This window comes from Protobothrops mucrosquamatus, unplaced genomic scaffold (genome assembly GCF_001527695.2).
Source record: "Protobothrops mucrosquamatus isolate PMUCROS unplaced genomic scaffold, P.Mucros_1.0 scaffold_213, whole genome shotgun sequence".
Taxonomy (NCBI): domain Eukaryota; kingdom Metazoa; phylum Chordata; class Lepidosauria; order Squamata; family Viperidae; genus Protobothrops; species Protobothrops mucrosquamatus.
In genome coordinates this window covers 1,784,247-1,803,314 of record NW_015386289.1, presented here as the reverse complement: position 1 = coordinate 1,803,314, position 19,068 = coordinate 1,784,247, and the positions used below count along the sequence as shown (strand labels likewise).

Below are 19,068 nucleotides of genomic sequence, written 5' to 3'. Positions count from 1 at the left end.
TTGAAAACAATAAAAATTTTATTAAAAAAAAGAAAAAAAAAAGAAAAAGAAAAACATGCATATATACACATGTGGCAATAGGGAATAACCATAACCGATGCTATTAAACGCTGCTAGGAATGTCTGTTTGTTGTATATTTTGTAAATCATCTAGTTACCTAGCAACAGATTCTGATTTAACTTCTGCTTCCTCTTGTTTAAATTATGGGTGGCAAACATTACTGAATTATAGAGCACAACTTGATTCCATTTGTTTGATCAAAACAAACTTTTGATCTATTCTTGATGATGCTGGAGAACAGAAAAGTGGGGAATTTACAACCCAAAGCCTATTCACATAATACAACATTGCAGGCCATAGTTTTGAGCTACACAGGAAAGAAACTGGGAACTGATGAAGATTTGTTAATAACAGATCTTCTGTTAAGGAAGATGAAACAGATATTTTCAAAATAGAAGTCCCTTTATTTCATCCAATATTATTTCCTTTCACCCCAAACTTGAGCATTTTCATTAGCACTTAGGTCTATAGGTGTATAGGTGATGATGATAAAGGCAATCATGATAATACAGGTAATCCTCAATTTATGATCTCAGTTGGGACTGGAATTTCCATCTTTGCAGTCACATAAGTCAAGTTATCACATGACCACACTCGCTTTTACAATCATTTTACAATGGTCATAAGTCGAGTCACTATGGTTGTAAGTTAAGTCATGTGATTGTAAGTGCAAATCCAGATTAACTAATACACTTTTGGGGGAAACTGGCAAAAAAAAGTTGCAAATCAATTACGTGATCACAGCCAAGTGCCTGAATTGTGATCATATGATTATGGGGGCAGGGCAAAAGTTGTAAGTTCAAATTTAGGTTGTAACTGATTTTTTCAGAGGCCATCATTAATTCAAACCATCATTAAGCAAATAGTTGTAAGTCGAGGACTATGTGTGGCAGCAGCTATTACTAGTGTTACTATTAATGGTATCAACATAGTTTGTGAAAGTTGATATAAACACTGGTGCATATTTGCATAAGATATATGAATTCTGAGCACCAAAAAACACAATTTAGTTGACATTTCAATTGCTCATCAATAATATGAATTAAAAATAACTGAAGTAAATTTACAAAAAAATCGGTATTCTTTTTTTTTGTAGCCCACACCTGAAATTCAACAACCTTACATTGATTTCAACTCATGGCCTTCCAGGGAAAGGTGAATCAGATAATCTGCATAAGCGATTTTTAATCAACAGGTTTGTTTGGAGCATTTTCAATACTGCCAAAAAGACAAACATAAACATTATTTTATAATGGTAAAATATACTTCTGATGCTATACAGCAGGGCTTTTCAACCTTTTCACCCATTGTACCACTTTTAGGATATGGCAATATCCGAGTACCACCTAGCAAGGTGTCAAAAACTTGATGACCCCCCCCCAAAAAAGGAAAAAAGTGATAAAGTACAGGTAGTCCTCGACTTACAACAGTTTGCTTAGTGACTGTTCGAAGTTACAATGGCACTGAAAAAAGTGCCCCCCAAGGCATAGCCTGGCGGCGCTCTCATTCCCCTCTCCCGCTACCACTTTTCTAGGATGGTCGCGTACCACCTGCCAGGTGCCAATGTACCACAGGTGGTACCCGTACCACTGGTTGAAAAGCCCTGCTATACAGTACATTTATATAGTAATGAGTTAATTAAATTTAGTTCTAACATTTGCACTCCCCTTGTCATGGATTTCAGGTTTTGCCCTTTGCTAAATCACTATCCTTGTTTTGCTTTAAAAAAACTATAGCGATGCCTTCAGTAATCCTTTCCTCTTCTTTTTAGCAAAAGTAGCAAAAAAGGAAAAAAAACAGAATAGAGATGGGATAAGAGGAAGCTATTCTAGAAATGGGTGAAGAAAACTGGGTGGAATTTAAGCTAGGCTTTGTTTATGCTAGGGGTGTCCAACCTCGGCAACCTTAAAACCAGCCAGCATGGCTGGCTGGGATATTCTGGGAATTGAAGTCCACAAGTCTTAAAAGTTGTTAAAGTTGCATAACCCTGGTTTATGCATTACAGGTTTGTAATAGCTGTGTCTGCAGTAATCTGTGTCTCTTGCTATTCCATTATTTTCTTACCAGCAAATGTAGAAACCTCCTACTGCTTCATTCCAATTCATGTGTTTTCCTGTGGGGTAATACAATACCTGAATCAGAATAGAGCTGGAAGGAACCTTCAAGGTCTTCTAGTCCAACCCCCTGTTCAAGCAGGAGACCCTATACCATTTCAGACAAATGACTGTCCAGTCTCTTCTTAAAAACCTCCAGTGATGAAGTACCCACAACTTCTGACAGCAAGCTGTTTCAGTGGTTAATTGTTCTCACTGTTAGGAAGTTTCTCCTTAATTCCAGGTTGCTTCTCTCCTTCATTAATTTCCATCCATTGTTTCTTGTCCTGCCCTCTGATGCTTTGGAAAATAAGTTGACCTCCTCCTCCTCTTTGGAAACTGACCAAACAGAGAAGCAACCTGGAATTAAGGAGAAACTTCCTAACAGTGGGGACAATTAACCAGTGGAACAGCTTGCCCCCAGAAATCGTGGGCACTCCATCACTGGAGGTCTTTAAGAACAGACTAGACAGTCACTTGTCTGAAATGGTATAGGTTCTCCTGTTGAGGGAGCTTCCAGTGTCCCACTGGGACGATGCATTCAAATATTTCAATTTCTTTACATTGCTCAAATATTTGGATGTATCCTTCTACCAGATTGTTGATAGTTCCATGAACAAGATGTTAATCCAATATTGAAGAAGATTAGAATAGTTGGCTGCAATACCCTTATTTCAGACTGAAATACAATGCTGGAGTTGATGATCGGCATAGGGAAATGGGGCTTGGTGAGAAGTCCCTCCCGCGAAAACTGTCTCCCAACACCTCCCAGCTGAGGGTGTGCAGGTTAGATTTTCAGTGAAACACAAGATTGGTAATATTGTGGATTTTGAAGGAAAACCCATTTATCTTTAGGAAAACAGAAAGTGACATGATGAATGTTGAAAATGAATGATGAAGGAATGTTCTTCTGTAGACCTAAGGAAAAGATCTGGAAGGCTCAACTAGTCAGGTCCCTCATTCACGGAGCAAGGAGATAGTAAAGAAGTGAAGCCTTTATTGTAAATCAGTGTAAGATGACTATATTTACATAGAACCTTTATATAATAAAATACATGTTTAAAAAGAAAGCTATTTCTTGTCCTTTAACCCTTTTTTAAAAAAACAAACAAACATGTATATGACAAGATGTTTACCTCCAGTATTCCAAGCTAGTTTAAGAACTACTATGTCAAATATTTATATCACTTTTTCTCCAGACGATTCTCATTCAATCTGATGGAAAATAAATTGCTTTTATTTAGATTTTTAAGAAGAGATTAGACAGTCACTTGTCTGAAATGACATAGGTTCTCCTGCTCAAGCAGGGGGCTAGACTAGAAGACCTCCAAGGACCCTTCCAGCTTCCTGTTCTGTTCTGTTCTGTTCTATTCTTCTTTTTGGCAACCTCTCAAATACTGGAATACTATCATATCCCCCCAGACCTTCTTTTCTCTAGACTAACCAAACCCAAATCCTGCAACCGTTCTTCATATGTTTTTGTCTCCAAGCCTGTAATAGTTGCTCTTCTTTGCACTTTTTTTCCAAGTCTCAACATCTTTTTTGTAATGTGACCAAAACTGGATGCAGTATTCCAGGTGTCGCCTTATTAAGGCTTTATAAAGCTGTACTAATACTTCACGTGATTTTGATTCTCCGCCTCTCTTTATACAACCAAGGATTGTATTCGCTTTTTTGGCTACTGCCACACATTGCTGACTCATTTTTAAGTGATCATCCAGTAAAATTCGAAGGTCCCTCTCACAGTTACTGTTTTTAACCAGGTTTTGCCTAATCTGTACTCGTACCTTTGGTTTTTCCTGCCTACGTGTAAAACCTTTTTTCTCCACATTAAATTTCATTTTGTTGGACTGGACCCATTGTTCAAGTCTGTCAAGATCTTTTTGGATCCTGAGCTTGTCTTCTGGGGTGTTGGCTATTCCTGCCAGCTTAGGGTCATCTGCAAATTTGATGAGTATCCCTTCTATTCCCTCATCTAAGTCATTTATGAAGATATTGAAGAGTACTGGGCCTAAAGAGAGAACTTTGTGGTACCCCACAAAGTGAAAATGAGAGACAGAGAGGTGGCCTCCCTTTGCATCTCACTGAGTCACTGGGCCACCTGTCCATCTTCAGCTGGGCTGCTGGGCTCTCAGCTGGGACACTGGGCTGCTTCACAGTTGGGTCACCTCTCAGTTGTGCCATCTCTCAGTTGGAACATCAAGCTACCTCTTTAAAGGATTTTTTTTCCCAAAATTTTAAAAATTCTAGAAGTTTATTTTCATAATTGCCAAAATTCAGAAGATGTTTTAAAAAGAAAATTAAACTGAAATTTCTATTCTTAGATGTTAGTCTTCTAGAATAGTAGAGTAACAGAGTTGAAGGGACCTATACTCTTTTGGAAGCCGTTTCACTGGTTAATAGTTTACACTGTCAGGAATTCTGGGAGTTCTGAGTTCTCCTTTTAGTCCCTTCTGTGAATTAATGTTGATGTTGCCCTCTTGATATAGTTTGCAATCCACAGATATATTAAAAATGATAGATGAATAAAATTTGAAAATGAAAACAAAATCCCAGCTGAAATAAAAAAAGAATAGTATCTCAGCTGAGAGTAAAAAATGAAATGTCAGCTTGTTGTTAGTATAAATACCGTTCCTTACTATGGACTTCAGTAAACTTTCTGAAAGGGAACAAGAGGACTTGATCTATTATGGGATGTTAATCAATTGAGCAGAATATAATTAATAATTATATACAATTACTAAGATGAACTTGTTTCTTCACAGTTATTGTTTTAATGAGGATGATTATGCACTGATGTCACTTGGTTCATGGATTAATGTTGTGGCTGGAAAAATGATTGCTATAAACAGATCTGCAAAACATGTAATAATTTCCAAGGGAAAAAAAGTGCTATATGATCATCTCATTCTCTGCACTGGCCAACAGTATCAGGTAAGTCCAAATATTAAGTCAGCACTCCTATACCTAGTTAAATGGGAGAAATTTCCATTGAACTCAGATTAATTAATTTATACTGCGTATATTATAATATGTTTGAAACATAATTTGTTTTTTCACATCCAAAATATTTTTAAAACTTATTTTTTAATCCTCTTTTTAGTAATATACCATGTTCAAGACTGTGATTCCATGCTTAATTGAACAAATAGTTTAAGAAATAGTCTATAAGAATAAAAAACAATGACTGTTAGTAAAAATTATCATGACTGAATTCAATATACTGTAAGTAGTTGTAGTTTGTAGCTTATTAGAAATCTTACAAAAATCTCAGAACGAGTCTCAGATTTAGATAATCTATCAACAAATGAGAGCCTATACTACTAAGTTCAGTACTGTTGCAGCATAAGAAGCATAAGAATTTGTCTTGGATCTAATTTGATTTATTTGATTTGACAAATCTTGCAGCGATGGAATTCCAAGGCTCCTCAACAAACTATTTATTCTTAGTAGACAACTAGTGATCCCTGGATCATTGTTTCAGAGATAGATATTTCCTTACCAGATTCCTTCATGTCTTCAACAAAGGCAGATTTTCTAATGTATTCCTTTCATTTTCAAATTCAAGGAGATTCAGAGATGTATCTGCTTGTATCTGCTTGGAAATTGTATAGCACAGTCAAACATCAGGGGTTGACCACAGAAAATGTTTTATGACATTTTGTATTATGTCATAAAATGTTTGATGTTAATTTTTATGTCATAAATTATGTCATAATTGTCATATTTCAATATCAGATTATTTTATCTTATGGGCCCTAGAATTGTTAATGATAGGGCATTGTTCTCAAGTGAATACACTGGATGTCAATTTCTCTTCTCACCCGTATGCCAGATTCCCTGGCTGACTCTTTGTGAGATTATAAATGGAGGTTGAACAAGAGGTTTGGCTGAAGTGCTGAGGAACTGAACACTTTAGTCTTCTTACTATGCTACATCGATGACCATAGCTCAAATGGCTTTTAGAGTTGAAAACAATACGGTTCTCATAGGGATAGATTTCTTCATCCCTGAGGTAGGGCCACTGCCTCATGTATATATTTTTCTTGAAGAATCTTTTTCTCTGCTTGTTGCAGAATGGTAATGTGATCCCAGCCTTCCACGTTATCAAGATTACTTGCTTTCTTTTAGTCCAGCAACATTGCCTTCTGTTCTCCTCCAAACACTGTCCTAGGGTTGTAAATAGATGTTCTTATCACCCCTATACGTGGTGCAGAGAGATGACAAAGAAGAGCAAATTGTTTCTTGTGATGGTGGTTCTTTGAATAGCCATTTGTGAATTCACACAATCCACTGTCTGCCTTTTACAGATACCAGAATTTAGCAAGCATTCCTTGTTTTATGGGCTGATATGACAGGGAACTTAGGGAAAAAAGAATGACAAATGTGAACATTTTTTAAAAAGAAACCAGGGAGGTAGTTTTCCAATTCTTGTACTTGAAAAAGCTGGTTATGCCTCTATAACAGACATGTCAAACACAAGGCCCGGGGGCCAGATGTGGCCCGTGAAGTGGTTTCATGTGGCTCGCGAAGCCATCCTGGAAACAGGGAGGGAACGGCCCCCTCTGCCTTAGTCCTGGCCCAGGCCAGCCGGGAGCCAATGTACAATTTTGTGGTGGCCATCTATGCTGAAACGTATTCAGCCCCCCCCCCGGATGGCCTGAAAGGAACAGTGAGGCTCCTCCAGTGGACCATGCCTTGGCACTTGCCCTGGTCCCACCCCCTTCTGCCAGAGACCCTCAGATCTATCCCACTCCTGCCCAGGCCCCCACAGGCACCCTTGACGCGAATGATGTAGAGCTGGTCACACCCACCCAGTAGGCCACACCCACTCCATCCACGCCCACCCCGTAGGCCACACCCACCTGGCCCCCTGAAGGCAACCACAATGCTGATGCGGCCCTCAATGAAATTGAGTTTGACACCCCTGCTCTATAACATTAGTTTAAATAGAAATGTTTTAATAAGTGAAACAGAAAAGTTATCCTTTTATTGCCTGCATTCACTCCTCCACATAATCACCTTCATTTGTTACCCATTTCTGCCAACAATGGACAAGCTTCTTAAAGCCACTTTTCTTACCAGATCCTGACAGACCTTTTTATCTTTTCATTTTAGTCAAACAGATGCTCACAAAAATATTCCATTAGTTTTGGGGAAATGTGCCATGTGTATAGCAAATAAGGAATGTTGGTGAGTTCCAAAGGTCTCTTGTGTGGCCTAAAATTGTCATATTGCAGCTGAATTTTCTTCTTATGAAATGCCAGTCTTGAAAGCAATTTCGCTTTGAGTTATTCATCAACTATCTTTAATTAATTCATCTTAAAGTGCACTGACTCAGAGTAACTGTAGAGTTACATGTCAGGAAAAATAGGAACACAACCGTTTCTCATTACAGTCTCTTGTCAATTTAAAGAGAATAACAAATGCTAAAGCACATGACAAAGCTTCTAGTGCACAGGTGTCAAACTTGATCGCGTCACATGATGTATTGTGACATATTGTGATGTTTTTTGCCTTTGTGGAGTCGGGGTGGGCATAGCCTGCGTGTGATGCATCCAATCCACAGGTCGCCAGTTTGACACCCCTATTCTAGTGCATCAGTACTGCCAACTAAGAACACTGAATGCATTACTTTTTATTCAACCCTTGCAATTTTTCATGAAATGTCTTCAAGCAGAAGTTGTTCCGAAGAACTGGGTGGAAAATGTTAGTTTTAGCCAATTGTTTTGTTTGTTTTGTTTTTATTTTGCTTCATCTCAGCAGGTGGTGGACACTGTTTCTCTGGAAATACTTCAGCAGGGGCTTGACAATATCCATTTACAATAGTTTAATAAAGGGCTCCTCAAATTTTCTTTGCATAAGTTGCATTTTTAAAGTGCTTTGATGCAATTACCAAAGTGGTTGCTGCAAAGGCAAGATTATTCACAAATTATACTTTTTATACATATTTTCTTTCATAAGAATAAGAAGTAAGGCAAAACAAGGAAAAAAGAAAAAAAATAGCAGAAAATGGAGAAGAAAACAGAGAAGTCTGGGAAAGGAAGGGAGTAAAGAAGAAATTATGATAAATAGAAGAATATTTTTTTGTAATGCTTCTGAATGAAGGAAATAACTTAATTTTTTTGAAAAAGAAAGTGGTATGTAAAGGAAACTCAATTTGACACAAAAAGTTCAATTGTTCTCCATATTTCTTATCGTAGATCAGACATGTCAAACACAAGGCCCGTGGGCCAGATGCGGCCCGCGAAGTGGTTTCATGTGGCCTGCGAAGCTATCCTGGAAACAGTGAGGGAACGACCCCCTCTGCCTTGGCCCTGGCCCAGGCCAGCCGGGAGCCAATGTAGAATTTTGTGGTGGCCATCTATGCTGAAACGTATTCAGTCTTAGCTCCATAAGCCCCCACCCACCTGAAAGGAACAGTGAGGCTCCTCCAGTGGACCATGCCTCGGCACTTGCCCTGGTCCCACCCCCTTCTGCCAGAGACCCTCAGATCTATCCCACTCCTGCCCAGGCCCCCACAGGCACCCTTGACGTGAACGATGTAGAGCTGACCACACCCACCCAGTAGGCCACACCCACTCCATCCACACTCACCCAGTAGGCCGCACCCACCCTGGCCACACCCACCCAGCCCCCTGAGGGCAACCGCAATGCTGATGCGGCCCTCAATGAAATTGAGTTTGACACCCCTGTCGTAGATCCTGGGTGAAGAAGGGCTAGCCTCCAATATCCTTTCAAATTTTGTAATACTGTAAACATAATGCATAGGGGGGGAAACAGCTTTCTAACCATTCTGATTTTTTTCCTTTTCCAATAGGATTCAGTTATAATTAATAGATTAAAATGAAAAATTTATTCAGACAAGCTGGTGGTCCTTTTGGCAGATTTAATCATTAGTTTTCATTCTTGTGATGAGACAAGTTTAGAGTATCATTGAAAATAAGTGTAAGACTAGTTTGTATAATTTAAATGTCTTCGATATGGTTCTTTCCCAATTTTGTCTCAATATTTGGAGCTTAGGAGGTTGAACACAACAGTAACATCTGTTAAAATAAAATCTGTATTTTGCCTGTAGACCTCACGACCCAGATTCATTTGTCAAGTCTCTATAACATCAATATTTCTGTTTAATTAAAATATGTTTATTTTCTCAGGCAAATGTAGTACATTTTCTCTTCTATGGAATTGGCTGCTGAGTTACTGCTTGCTTAGTAGTTTTATAGCTCATTTATCATAAAAATGTGAATTGCTGAAACAAATATATTTTAATAAAAAGTGGTATCTGGGGAAAAATAGAGTTTTATGATTAATAATATTTATTTGTCTATAAATATAGGTCCCATGTCCTAGTGGTGCAGATATCAAAAAATTGTTAACCAGTAGAGAGGTATCAACCAATTATAAACAAAGGTACACAGGAGTAGTGCCCTCCAATCTTTTTATTATTTCTGATGATGAAGATGCATTAGCAGCAATCAAGTGGCTGAAAGAAAAAGTGATTGATTCCACAGGTAACGGCTTTATGAACTACTACATGAAGAGAGCAGAGGTTTATATATTTCTTGGCAAGTTGTATCTCTATTTCTAGCATATAGCTATTTCTAGCATATAGCTATAGCTTAATTAATCTTTGCAAACTGTTTCATCTGCTCTTATTTATTGTACAGATTAATTTACAATTTACTGTCAATTTTGGAGACATTTATATTTTTTACCTGGAACAAAGACAAAGTAAGAATTATCTGTAATTACTTTATGAAATTAGATTAAATGAGATGAAAAACCCAAGCACAAAATCTGGGATTGTTAATTAACACATGAGATAGTAATATCATTAGTAAATGTTTTTTGCAGCTAGACACAAGTTTTTCTTAGACTGAAAAAACTGAAAAGAAAAGAAAATTTGGCTTTGGAGAATTTAATGTAGAACTAGCTGCATAATGTAAAAGGTACTACAGTTGGCTAATGCCATGCGTGTTATGTTTATATGGATACTAATGCAGCCTTTCATTAAGTTGCATGTACCTGATTTACCAAGACGGATTCTATATTTGGGTTGGGTCCTGTAAATCCAGGGCTTTTTTTGTAAAAAAAAAAAAAAAAGGTGCCGGAACTCACACATGCCTACCTGCCTTGCCTACCCTACAAGGTTCCATTCAAAAAAGGTGCCGGAACTCCGTTCTGGGCGTTCTATGACAAAAAAAAGTCCTGTGTAAATCTACCTATATTTGCACGACCCAGAAACGGAATGGCATTACAGAAATATTCAAAGCAAGCAATGGTTCTGCTTAATGTTTCAGTATATAGATATGGAATGAGATCCCACTAAACTTCCTTTAGATTTCTACTTTTCTACTTTTAATCAATTTCTGTAAAGCAACTAATTATCATATAAGCTGCCTTATGGGAATCAGTGAATTTCTGTTGCTAATTGCTGATAATCTGGGAATTAGAAAATATATGCATGGCAGAAGATTTGGATGCAAAGAATGGATTCATTTTAGTTACATTTATTGCCTTCATTTCCCCAAATAATTTCTTACTTGTTCTTTTGTATAGCATATTTGTTATGCTACATGGCGCAAAACGTATCGCCAGGTATTGGACATAAAACATAACCTGAATCTTGTACTCAGCTTGTGCTGTCTGAAGTCGTAGGTGCCACTGATTGCACCTATTTGCCTCAGATGTGTTACTTTTGTCAAAAGCACAGTTCAGTTTTCTTTCAGTGACCGTTGGTGCTGAAGGAGGAGGGAGTGGTATGTTCTGAGCTGGAATTAGGCAATTAGATAGTCCTCGACTTACAACACTTCATTTAGTGACCATTTGAAGTTACAACAGCATTGAAAAAGGTGACTTATGACCATTTTTTACACTTACAAACATTGCAGCATCCCCCTGATTGTATGATAAAATTCGGATGCTTGGCAACTGACTCATATTTATTAACGGTTGCAATATCCTGGGGTCAGTGATCACCTTTTGTAACCGTCTGACAAGCAAAGTCAATGGGAAAGCCAGATTCATTTAACAACAGTGTTACTAACTTAACAACTGCAGTGATTCACTCAACAAAGGTGGCAAGAAAGGTCGTCAAATGGGGCAAAACTCACTTAACAAATATCTCAGCAACAGAATTTTTTGGTTCAATTGTGGTCATAAGTCGAGGACTACCTGTAATTGTTTCTTTTGCAACTGGCTCCAGAACTGGCTGCTAACAGCTGCTCATTATTAGCCCTTTTTCTTTTGAGCTCCCTTATTTCCATGTTGGAAATAGCATTGAGTGTGTATTAATTCACTCCTTCAATGTGGAGTTTCTCTGCCAGATTACCTCTTTTTTTAAACTTCTGTTTCTGCAATGATAGATGCTTTCAATTTCTCCTTACTGACTCTTTTTGTTGGACAAAACTTTTGAGAAATGATCAGATGGCAGTCCTAGAATCCTCTGCTCCTTTTTCATCCTTGCTGTGTACAGTAAAGAAAAAGAAGATCTATACTATAAGGAACCAGGATTTTTATGGATATACAATACCATTTCATATGCCCATTCATAATGAAGTGGTTGTATGTTGATTTTTGTAAAACTAAACAGAATACTTTTTACACCTTGCTTTGTTTATTGCAAGTGTGATGAATAAATTTACTTGTACTGATATGTCTTTTATTTGGGGAACCAAGTCTTATCTTTTGAGGAGCAAGTGATGGGGTATATGATACGGTGTACAATCTCCTGCTCGTATCTGCAATTACGGGAAAGATGCCTTTTCAATCTGTCTTGTTTCTCAGTTTAGTTTATTTGATTGATATTAGGAAAAAAATGCTTCTGCATTGACAAATCCGGTCAATTCAGTCCCATTTACTAATTACTTATTCTGTTAGATCTACCCCTTTGGGACCTGAGAGACAGAATGCATTCTGTGGGGGAAGAAACATAAAGAACATTTTGCATGCCATATTATTCAGGGAAACTGCCCTTACTTTTGCTCCTGACTTGATAGTAAGCAGTGCCATGTGTGCGTCCTTCTTTGTGTGTACGCTTGTGTGCATGTACTGTACATGTGCACACAAGTATAAAATTTTGTTTTTAAGTATCAGTATAAGTTTGTAATATTAGTTTTTTTAATATACAGAATGCACATTTGCTGCATTCATATAATCCACCTAACAATCTCCTAAGTTTAGGTGATGAAGAAAGGCTGTGTTTACATATCACTGAACCAAAAATTGCTGTTTCATCTTAGCCAAAATTTGTTGCTGTGTTGTACAAACTTATAAATTACAATAAATTGAATGCAGCTTTTATTTAATTATTTTTTAAATTTATGTTGACATGCAAAAAACCCCTATAATGCCAACAAGAAAAATGATACTGATTGATTCATTGAACAAAAGAAAGTCCCTAAATATATTATAATCATTAAAAATTTGATAAAGGAAAACTAATTAACAAAGGGAAAAAAGTTTGATATAATAACCAGGCATATAAAATTAATTCAACCGTTAAGCTTATTATTAAATCTAGACTATATAAATATTTCTTCATCTCATTTTTAGGATAAAGGAAATTTTCAAAAATAGATAGTAAACTTATATCTTAATCCATTTTACAATATTCTTTGACTGTCCAATAAATACATAATGTTTTTGATGAATTAATTTAAATTTCAAATTATAAAAAATATGTTTTACATTTCTTAACACCTCAACTCATTAAAAACTTTGGATATTCCAATTCTTTGTCTATACCTACAAAAATCAGAAGTTACTTTTTTATCACTATCATAATTGTGAATGGTTGCTGTCCAAGGCAATTGTTAAACATGGACTATTTGTACCATCTAGAATTGGCTGATTTATAATTATTAAATTTCCCATTTATAGTCACTAAAGCCTGGTCTGAGATTGCAGGGGAACATGTTGAAGAATCCCTAAGCCAGTGGTGGCGAACCTATGGCACGGGTGCCAGAGGCGGCACGCAGAGCCCTCTCTGTGGGCACGCGTGCCATCGCCCCAGTCCTAGGCCTTCAGCTGGGTTTTATAAAACCTTTTCGCTTTAGGCCTCCGCCGCTGTGTACAAAAAAAAAAGGTTCAATCAGTCAATTTCAACTTCTCGCGGGAAAAAAAAATCTTGCAAAGTTGGAATTGATTGAACTTTTTAGTCCCACCCAGTCTGCCATTACCACCACAGCCACGCCCACCCAATGGGCCACACCCACCCAATGGGCCACACCCACCCGGCACTCGACGATGCATAAGTGGGTTTTGGGTTGCAGTTTGGGCACTCGGTCTCTAAAAGGTTTGCCATCACTGCCCTAAGCTGATCTACCAAGGCAGAACAAATGCAAATATAATCATGTTGATATCTGTGACTCCTAAAAGCCCTAAATTGAGGTGAATAAATTATATACTGATAGTTTACAGAATATAATTTAGAAAAAGGCTTTGAATTATTTCAGGAATATTCTTAATGGGCCATAAAAGTAAATTAGAACAAGGGTGACAGTAGCTATCTTTGCTATCACAAAAATAATGAATCTTTCAAGTTGCAGTGTTGAGATACCACATCAGTTTTTAAATTGCGTTTAGATACTTATATATGCTTTATTTGAATATCAATTAATATTAGTTTGTCCATTCCCAGTTCTAGGTCTCAAAAAGAGGTGTCATTTAATAGAATATGTATTTCTTGCAAAGTAATGTTCTCAGAATGTATAAATCTAGGTTGTTGCAAATTGTTCCTTTTTAATAGTTAATACCATAAGTGTAATTCAACAGAGAAATGTGGGGCCTATAAAGATCCATGGTAGCAAAAGGTATTATAAATCTTTTGATTTGTCCAAGAGAGACAAAAAAATTAGATTGTTTGTAAAGGGAGATCTAGATAAAACATAACTTTACATACATGGTATTTCAGTTTGGTAGTTTGTCTCAAAAGATGTAAAATCTGGTCCCTGGTATTATAATTTATTGCTTATAGGGGAAAACATAGGGGAGGATTCCCCTGACATAGGGGAGGATTCCCCTATGCATTCTTCCATGTAATTAAATAAAGATTTCTGCTGCTCAGTATCAAAAGTAGATTGTTTCTAATTATTTCTGGTGAGTTGCCCATGTATTTTAATTAGTACAGTTTGAAGATTTGTAATATATTACATGAAATTGATCCTTTTCTTCTAAGATCTTAATTCAGTGGCAATAATTCTCTTCAGAGTTTCCAAATCGTCTTCAAACTAAAAAGCATGCACTTCCGGGTTTTAACATTTCCATGGATCATAAGTATGCCAGTTTCCAAATTTGTAAATGTATTGTCCATCTGTTTAGAAATTGATTGAATTTTGAATGTAGTTACTTAAATTAAATTTACCCAATTACTAGCCAACAAAAAGGGAGCACAAATTCTCAGCTGCTTCTTGATGAAAGACTATGGGGCCTCCACTGTCTTTATGAAATGCTTCAGGGCAAATTTCATGCTAGTCTCTCATTTTGTGTTGATTCAAGTATTGGTGGCTGCCACTTTAGTTCAGTAGTGGGGAGAGACCGATAGATTTTTAAAAATCAAATTGTCATAATTTGCCTAAGATATAAATAATATATAACTAAGTGTGGTTTCCTTTTTTAATCACTGAAACCATTAGATATGGGAACCTTACACTTTACACAACAGATTTATCTGCTAAGAATGTGTAAAAATGACTCACAGCCAAGTCATGAGGTCCAAGATTAACATGGCAGTTTTTACAGGATATAGCATTCTAAAATCCAAACAGAATGTGAAGGTACCAATGGGAACAACTCAGTCAAGATTTAAGAAGTGAGCTCTGTCCTTGAAAATGGGGTTAAATGTTAAAAGTAATACTAGCTAGGATCATGAGGAGACACAAGGCATCCCAGATTACTTACGAGGCAAATCAGTATATTATAGCCATTAAGGCAAGGCTAGAAACACACAACAAGATTCAAAGTTTGTTTTAATTTCAAACATAAGTTTCAAAGGACTAAATGATTTTGGACTAAATAGAATATTTTTATTGCTTTTCCTCAGTAGAAGGTATACAGTTATCTAATACAAATTCCAAAAATCAAATGTAATTGTATTAAAATAAAACTGAATTAAAGGAAGTACTAAAGTGCTAAAAAATTAAACTTAAGTTTATCATTACATTATAAAACTATTTTGCAAAAGATATAAAAATAAAGCAGTGTCCTTAAATAGAGTAATATAAAATGACATAAAAATTAGAGTGACCAAATCGCATCTTTTATTTCTCATTTGTTTCACAAAATACCACTTATCTATCAATCATGTGATGATAAAAACTTTGGAGCAGAATTTGGTAACTAAAGCTGATGTCATCATGGTTTGAAAAATAAATATATAAATCTTTTTTAATCTATAAAGAAACATATTTAGAAATAAAATACACAGTTAAATACAGGTGATAAATTTAATCATAACATCAGCAGTATGAAATTTATCATTCACAATTTCAGCTGTTCCAGAGACAAAACATCTCTGTAAAGAGGATATATTGGTAACTTATTTCAGTAAGACTGAACATAGCATGTTAAAACATGAAACGACCTACAGTATTTTGCAGTAACACATCTATATAGAAACTTAGTCAGGATGGGACAAAGGATTTCCCTTTTAAATAAAAGGGAAGCACCTAAAATTCTTTCTGCAAACTGATATCTATTATTTGCTACTTAATCAATTCTTTAGCTTTGGTAAAACTCAAAAATGCATGGCTAGTTTAGATAGGCTTTGTAAATTTACTTCCAAAATCGTATTCCAGATTGAGGAAATATATCTAATACTGTCAGTCAACATGAGCTCTTGAGGAAAAATGCTAATCTAAGTCAATAGATCTTAGGTCTACTTAGATTTAAGCCATAACATTAACTAGAGTTATTCATTATTCATTTTCATAATTTTTGCACTACTTTTAATTTGCAAATACCAAAATTGTTTAGAAGAATATAATATATTTAAAACTATATATAAAGTGCAAAAACAGCTTTTTAAAAATCAACATTCAATTACTAGGTTGGCTGATAACATCAAAAGAAGGTCTAGGCAAATAAATAATTTTCAAATTTTGGTAACAACACTCTATTTTTGGAGTTCACTGACTCCAAATAAAGTTTTTTCTACAATGTGGGCACCGATACAGAGATTGTTTGTCTTCATACTCCAACTGAATGAATGTCAACAAGCCATAGTCCCATCAGTAGATCATCCTCTCCTGATTGTAAGGATGAGATAGGCCACTGTGGAAGGAAATAATATATAACAGTATATAACAACTATGTGTTGAGAGAAAGCTTCACTTTACAGTACAGTATTTACAGTATTTAACAGAATTTCAGTTTCTTTAGATTTCATATGCAATAACTTAGATGCCCACCATGTTGGATAGAGAGGGTGAGAATTGCAACCCAACATTTCTGGGGTTACATTAGTGAAAATGGATCTAGAAGGCCACTAATATCTTATGTTCTGGTGCCTCTATTTTATTGATTTCATTACATTTGACAGAGAACAGATAGATGAGGGATAAATAAGTTCTCTACTTGTAAAGAGAATTCTGATGGCAATGTTTTTCCTTTTCTTTTTTCAAATTTCCCATCATACTTAAACTTTATTGTTTTTATTTGGAAATCTTATAAACAAAAATAGAGGGTGGCTGGCTAAAGTGATACGATAAAAGATGGTACTTTTTTCCCTTTCCTCTTTTTCCAATGGATCTCAAACAAATGAAGTTTCCCTGCTTTGATGAAAAGTGTTTCCTATTTCTGGAATATATTCTGCAGATTTTTTAGTAAATTATTTTTAACTGTTATTGTTAGGTAATTCTGTTTACTTCATAGTATCAGAGCAACAAGGAGGTCACAGATAACTTCAGATTTATCATATTAATTATATTAATGAGGTTTATTCTGTTTTTTTTCTTTTGCTTTCTCCAGGGAATATTATTGTCTATGGGAATACAATTGATGTATACACCACTATAGAATCCCTTTTATCGTTAGGAATTAGTGGCTATTGTATACACCTTGTGCACCCTCCCTCGAACTCCAATATTACTTCTCTCAATAACAACGCAATAGAAAGAGCTATCAAGAAAGCACTGTCCAGGTCTGGTGTAACTGAACACCATGATAGTCTATTGGCTCAGTGGAATGATGGCGATCACCCAGATCCAATCACATGTGCATCTTTCACTACTAATACAAAGGCATTTAAGTTGCAATGTTCTGTAAGTATGTGCCTTTGCTGCATTTTAATATATATCAACTGAACAATTGGAACAGGCTTGAACGCTAGAATTCTGCTTCTGGGTCTGGCTATGTCTGAAACCTAGCTTGAACTTCGGATATGAATTGTATTTTAGTCTTTGATTACGCTATGTTTTAAGTTTTAACCATAACTGTATTGGTTTGCTTGATCTTACAGAATAAGCTAGTTTTGTCTTACAGAATAAAGTAATATAATAGCTATAAAAATATGGCAAGCAATAGAATCAGGATGAGTACTGGTTCTAACCAAATTATGCCAGCAAATTCAGACAATGGAAAATAGATGTAGCAAATAAATTGGAAGAAATTCACATCTCAGTACCAAATAAAATTAAAAGAGTTTGCCAGCTATCATACATATTCCTAACTTCATATACTAGCAAACTAATCCTTGTCCAATGCAGATTTGAGCTCTATTTGAAAAGGGAGATGTCAGATGTTCTTTTTTTAAAAAAAATATTCTTAATTATAGTAAAGCTATAAAATAGAGAAAAGATTAATAAAAATAAAAAGAGAAGAAAAGAAAAATAAGAAAATATGATTTCTACCCTCTTTTCTATCAAGTAGTTGCCATCTTACTTACTCTTTCTCCTTTCTTTTTTTCTCTTACTTTGTAATTCCCTTCCCCTCTACTTTTAACCCTTTTTGTTCCCCAAATCCCTAAATCATCAATTCAATCTTTTATTCTTTCTACAGAAAGTCCATATAAGATTGTTAGTCTTTCAAAAACAGGTTTAATTTTTTTTTCATGGTAGCAAAATAATCCTTAGGTTTGTCTAATAGGGAAATGGAGATGCCGGATGTGCAGTCTGGTTTTAGAAAAGGCTGAGGAACTGATGCACATTAGATAATTAAGAAAACCAAAGATACTAGAAATAGGTGAATGCATGCTCATTAATTATAGAGAGGCCTTCAGTCATCACATCAAGATGTGGAATGTGCTTAGAAAAATGGGAATCCCAAAACATCTCATTGTCTTCATGTGAAACCTATACCCAGACCAGGAAGCCATAGCATAGACAGAACATGACAAAAGAAACTGGCTTCAGGTTGGCAAATAAATAAGGTAAAGTTGTTTAATATAGACATTGGTTGATCAATTGATTGATTGATTCATTCATTCATTCACTCAACCTATATGTGAAATATATATGGAAGAAAGCTGGACTGGAAGAAAATGAGAATGGTTTTAAAAATGGAGAAAGAAACAGCAATAACTTGCATTATGCTAATGACCTTGATACATGAAAATGCAAATAATTTGCAAGCTGTAGTCCTGAGAGTAAAGAAGCAAAATGAAAAAAGAGAGAATTATGATTAAATGTACTTGACAACATGTACCAGCCTTAGAATTAACAATGAAGATACTGAAGAGGTAGATAGCTCAACTGGTAGCTATCTCACTGGTAGTAGATAGATGATCAACTGTCTACTATTTAGAATCAACAGTAAAGAAGCCAGCAGTCAAGAGATACACTGCAAACTGGTGCTTGGTAGAATAGTCATTAAGGCCCTGGAAAATATATTCAGGATGTGTCTAAACCTACAAAGATCAAATTACGCAGGTAATGGGTTTTTCGGTTCCCTGTTCTCTGCTTTTGGGAGGTAACT

General features: G+C 35.9%; 1 protein-coding gene across 1 annotated transcript in view; it reads left to right on the top strand.

Moving 5' to 3' along the window:
- The window catches only part of CFAP61 (cilia and flagella associated protein 61), a 140,449-nt gene that overhangs the window by 85,588 nt on the left and 35,793 nt on the right, over nt 1–19,068 (top strand). Inside the window, exons 20-23 of the mRNA XM_029286400.1 lie at nt 1,158–1,256; nt 4,920–5,088; nt 9,494–9,668; nt 17,125–17,417. Coding sequence (XP_029142233.1) covers nt 1,158–1,256; nt 4,920–5,088; nt 9,494–9,668; nt 17,125–17,417 — 736 coding nt within the window. The remainder of the gene's footprint in view (nt 1–1,157; nt 1,257–4,919; nt 5,089–9,493; nt 9,669–17,124; nt 17,418–19,068) is intronic.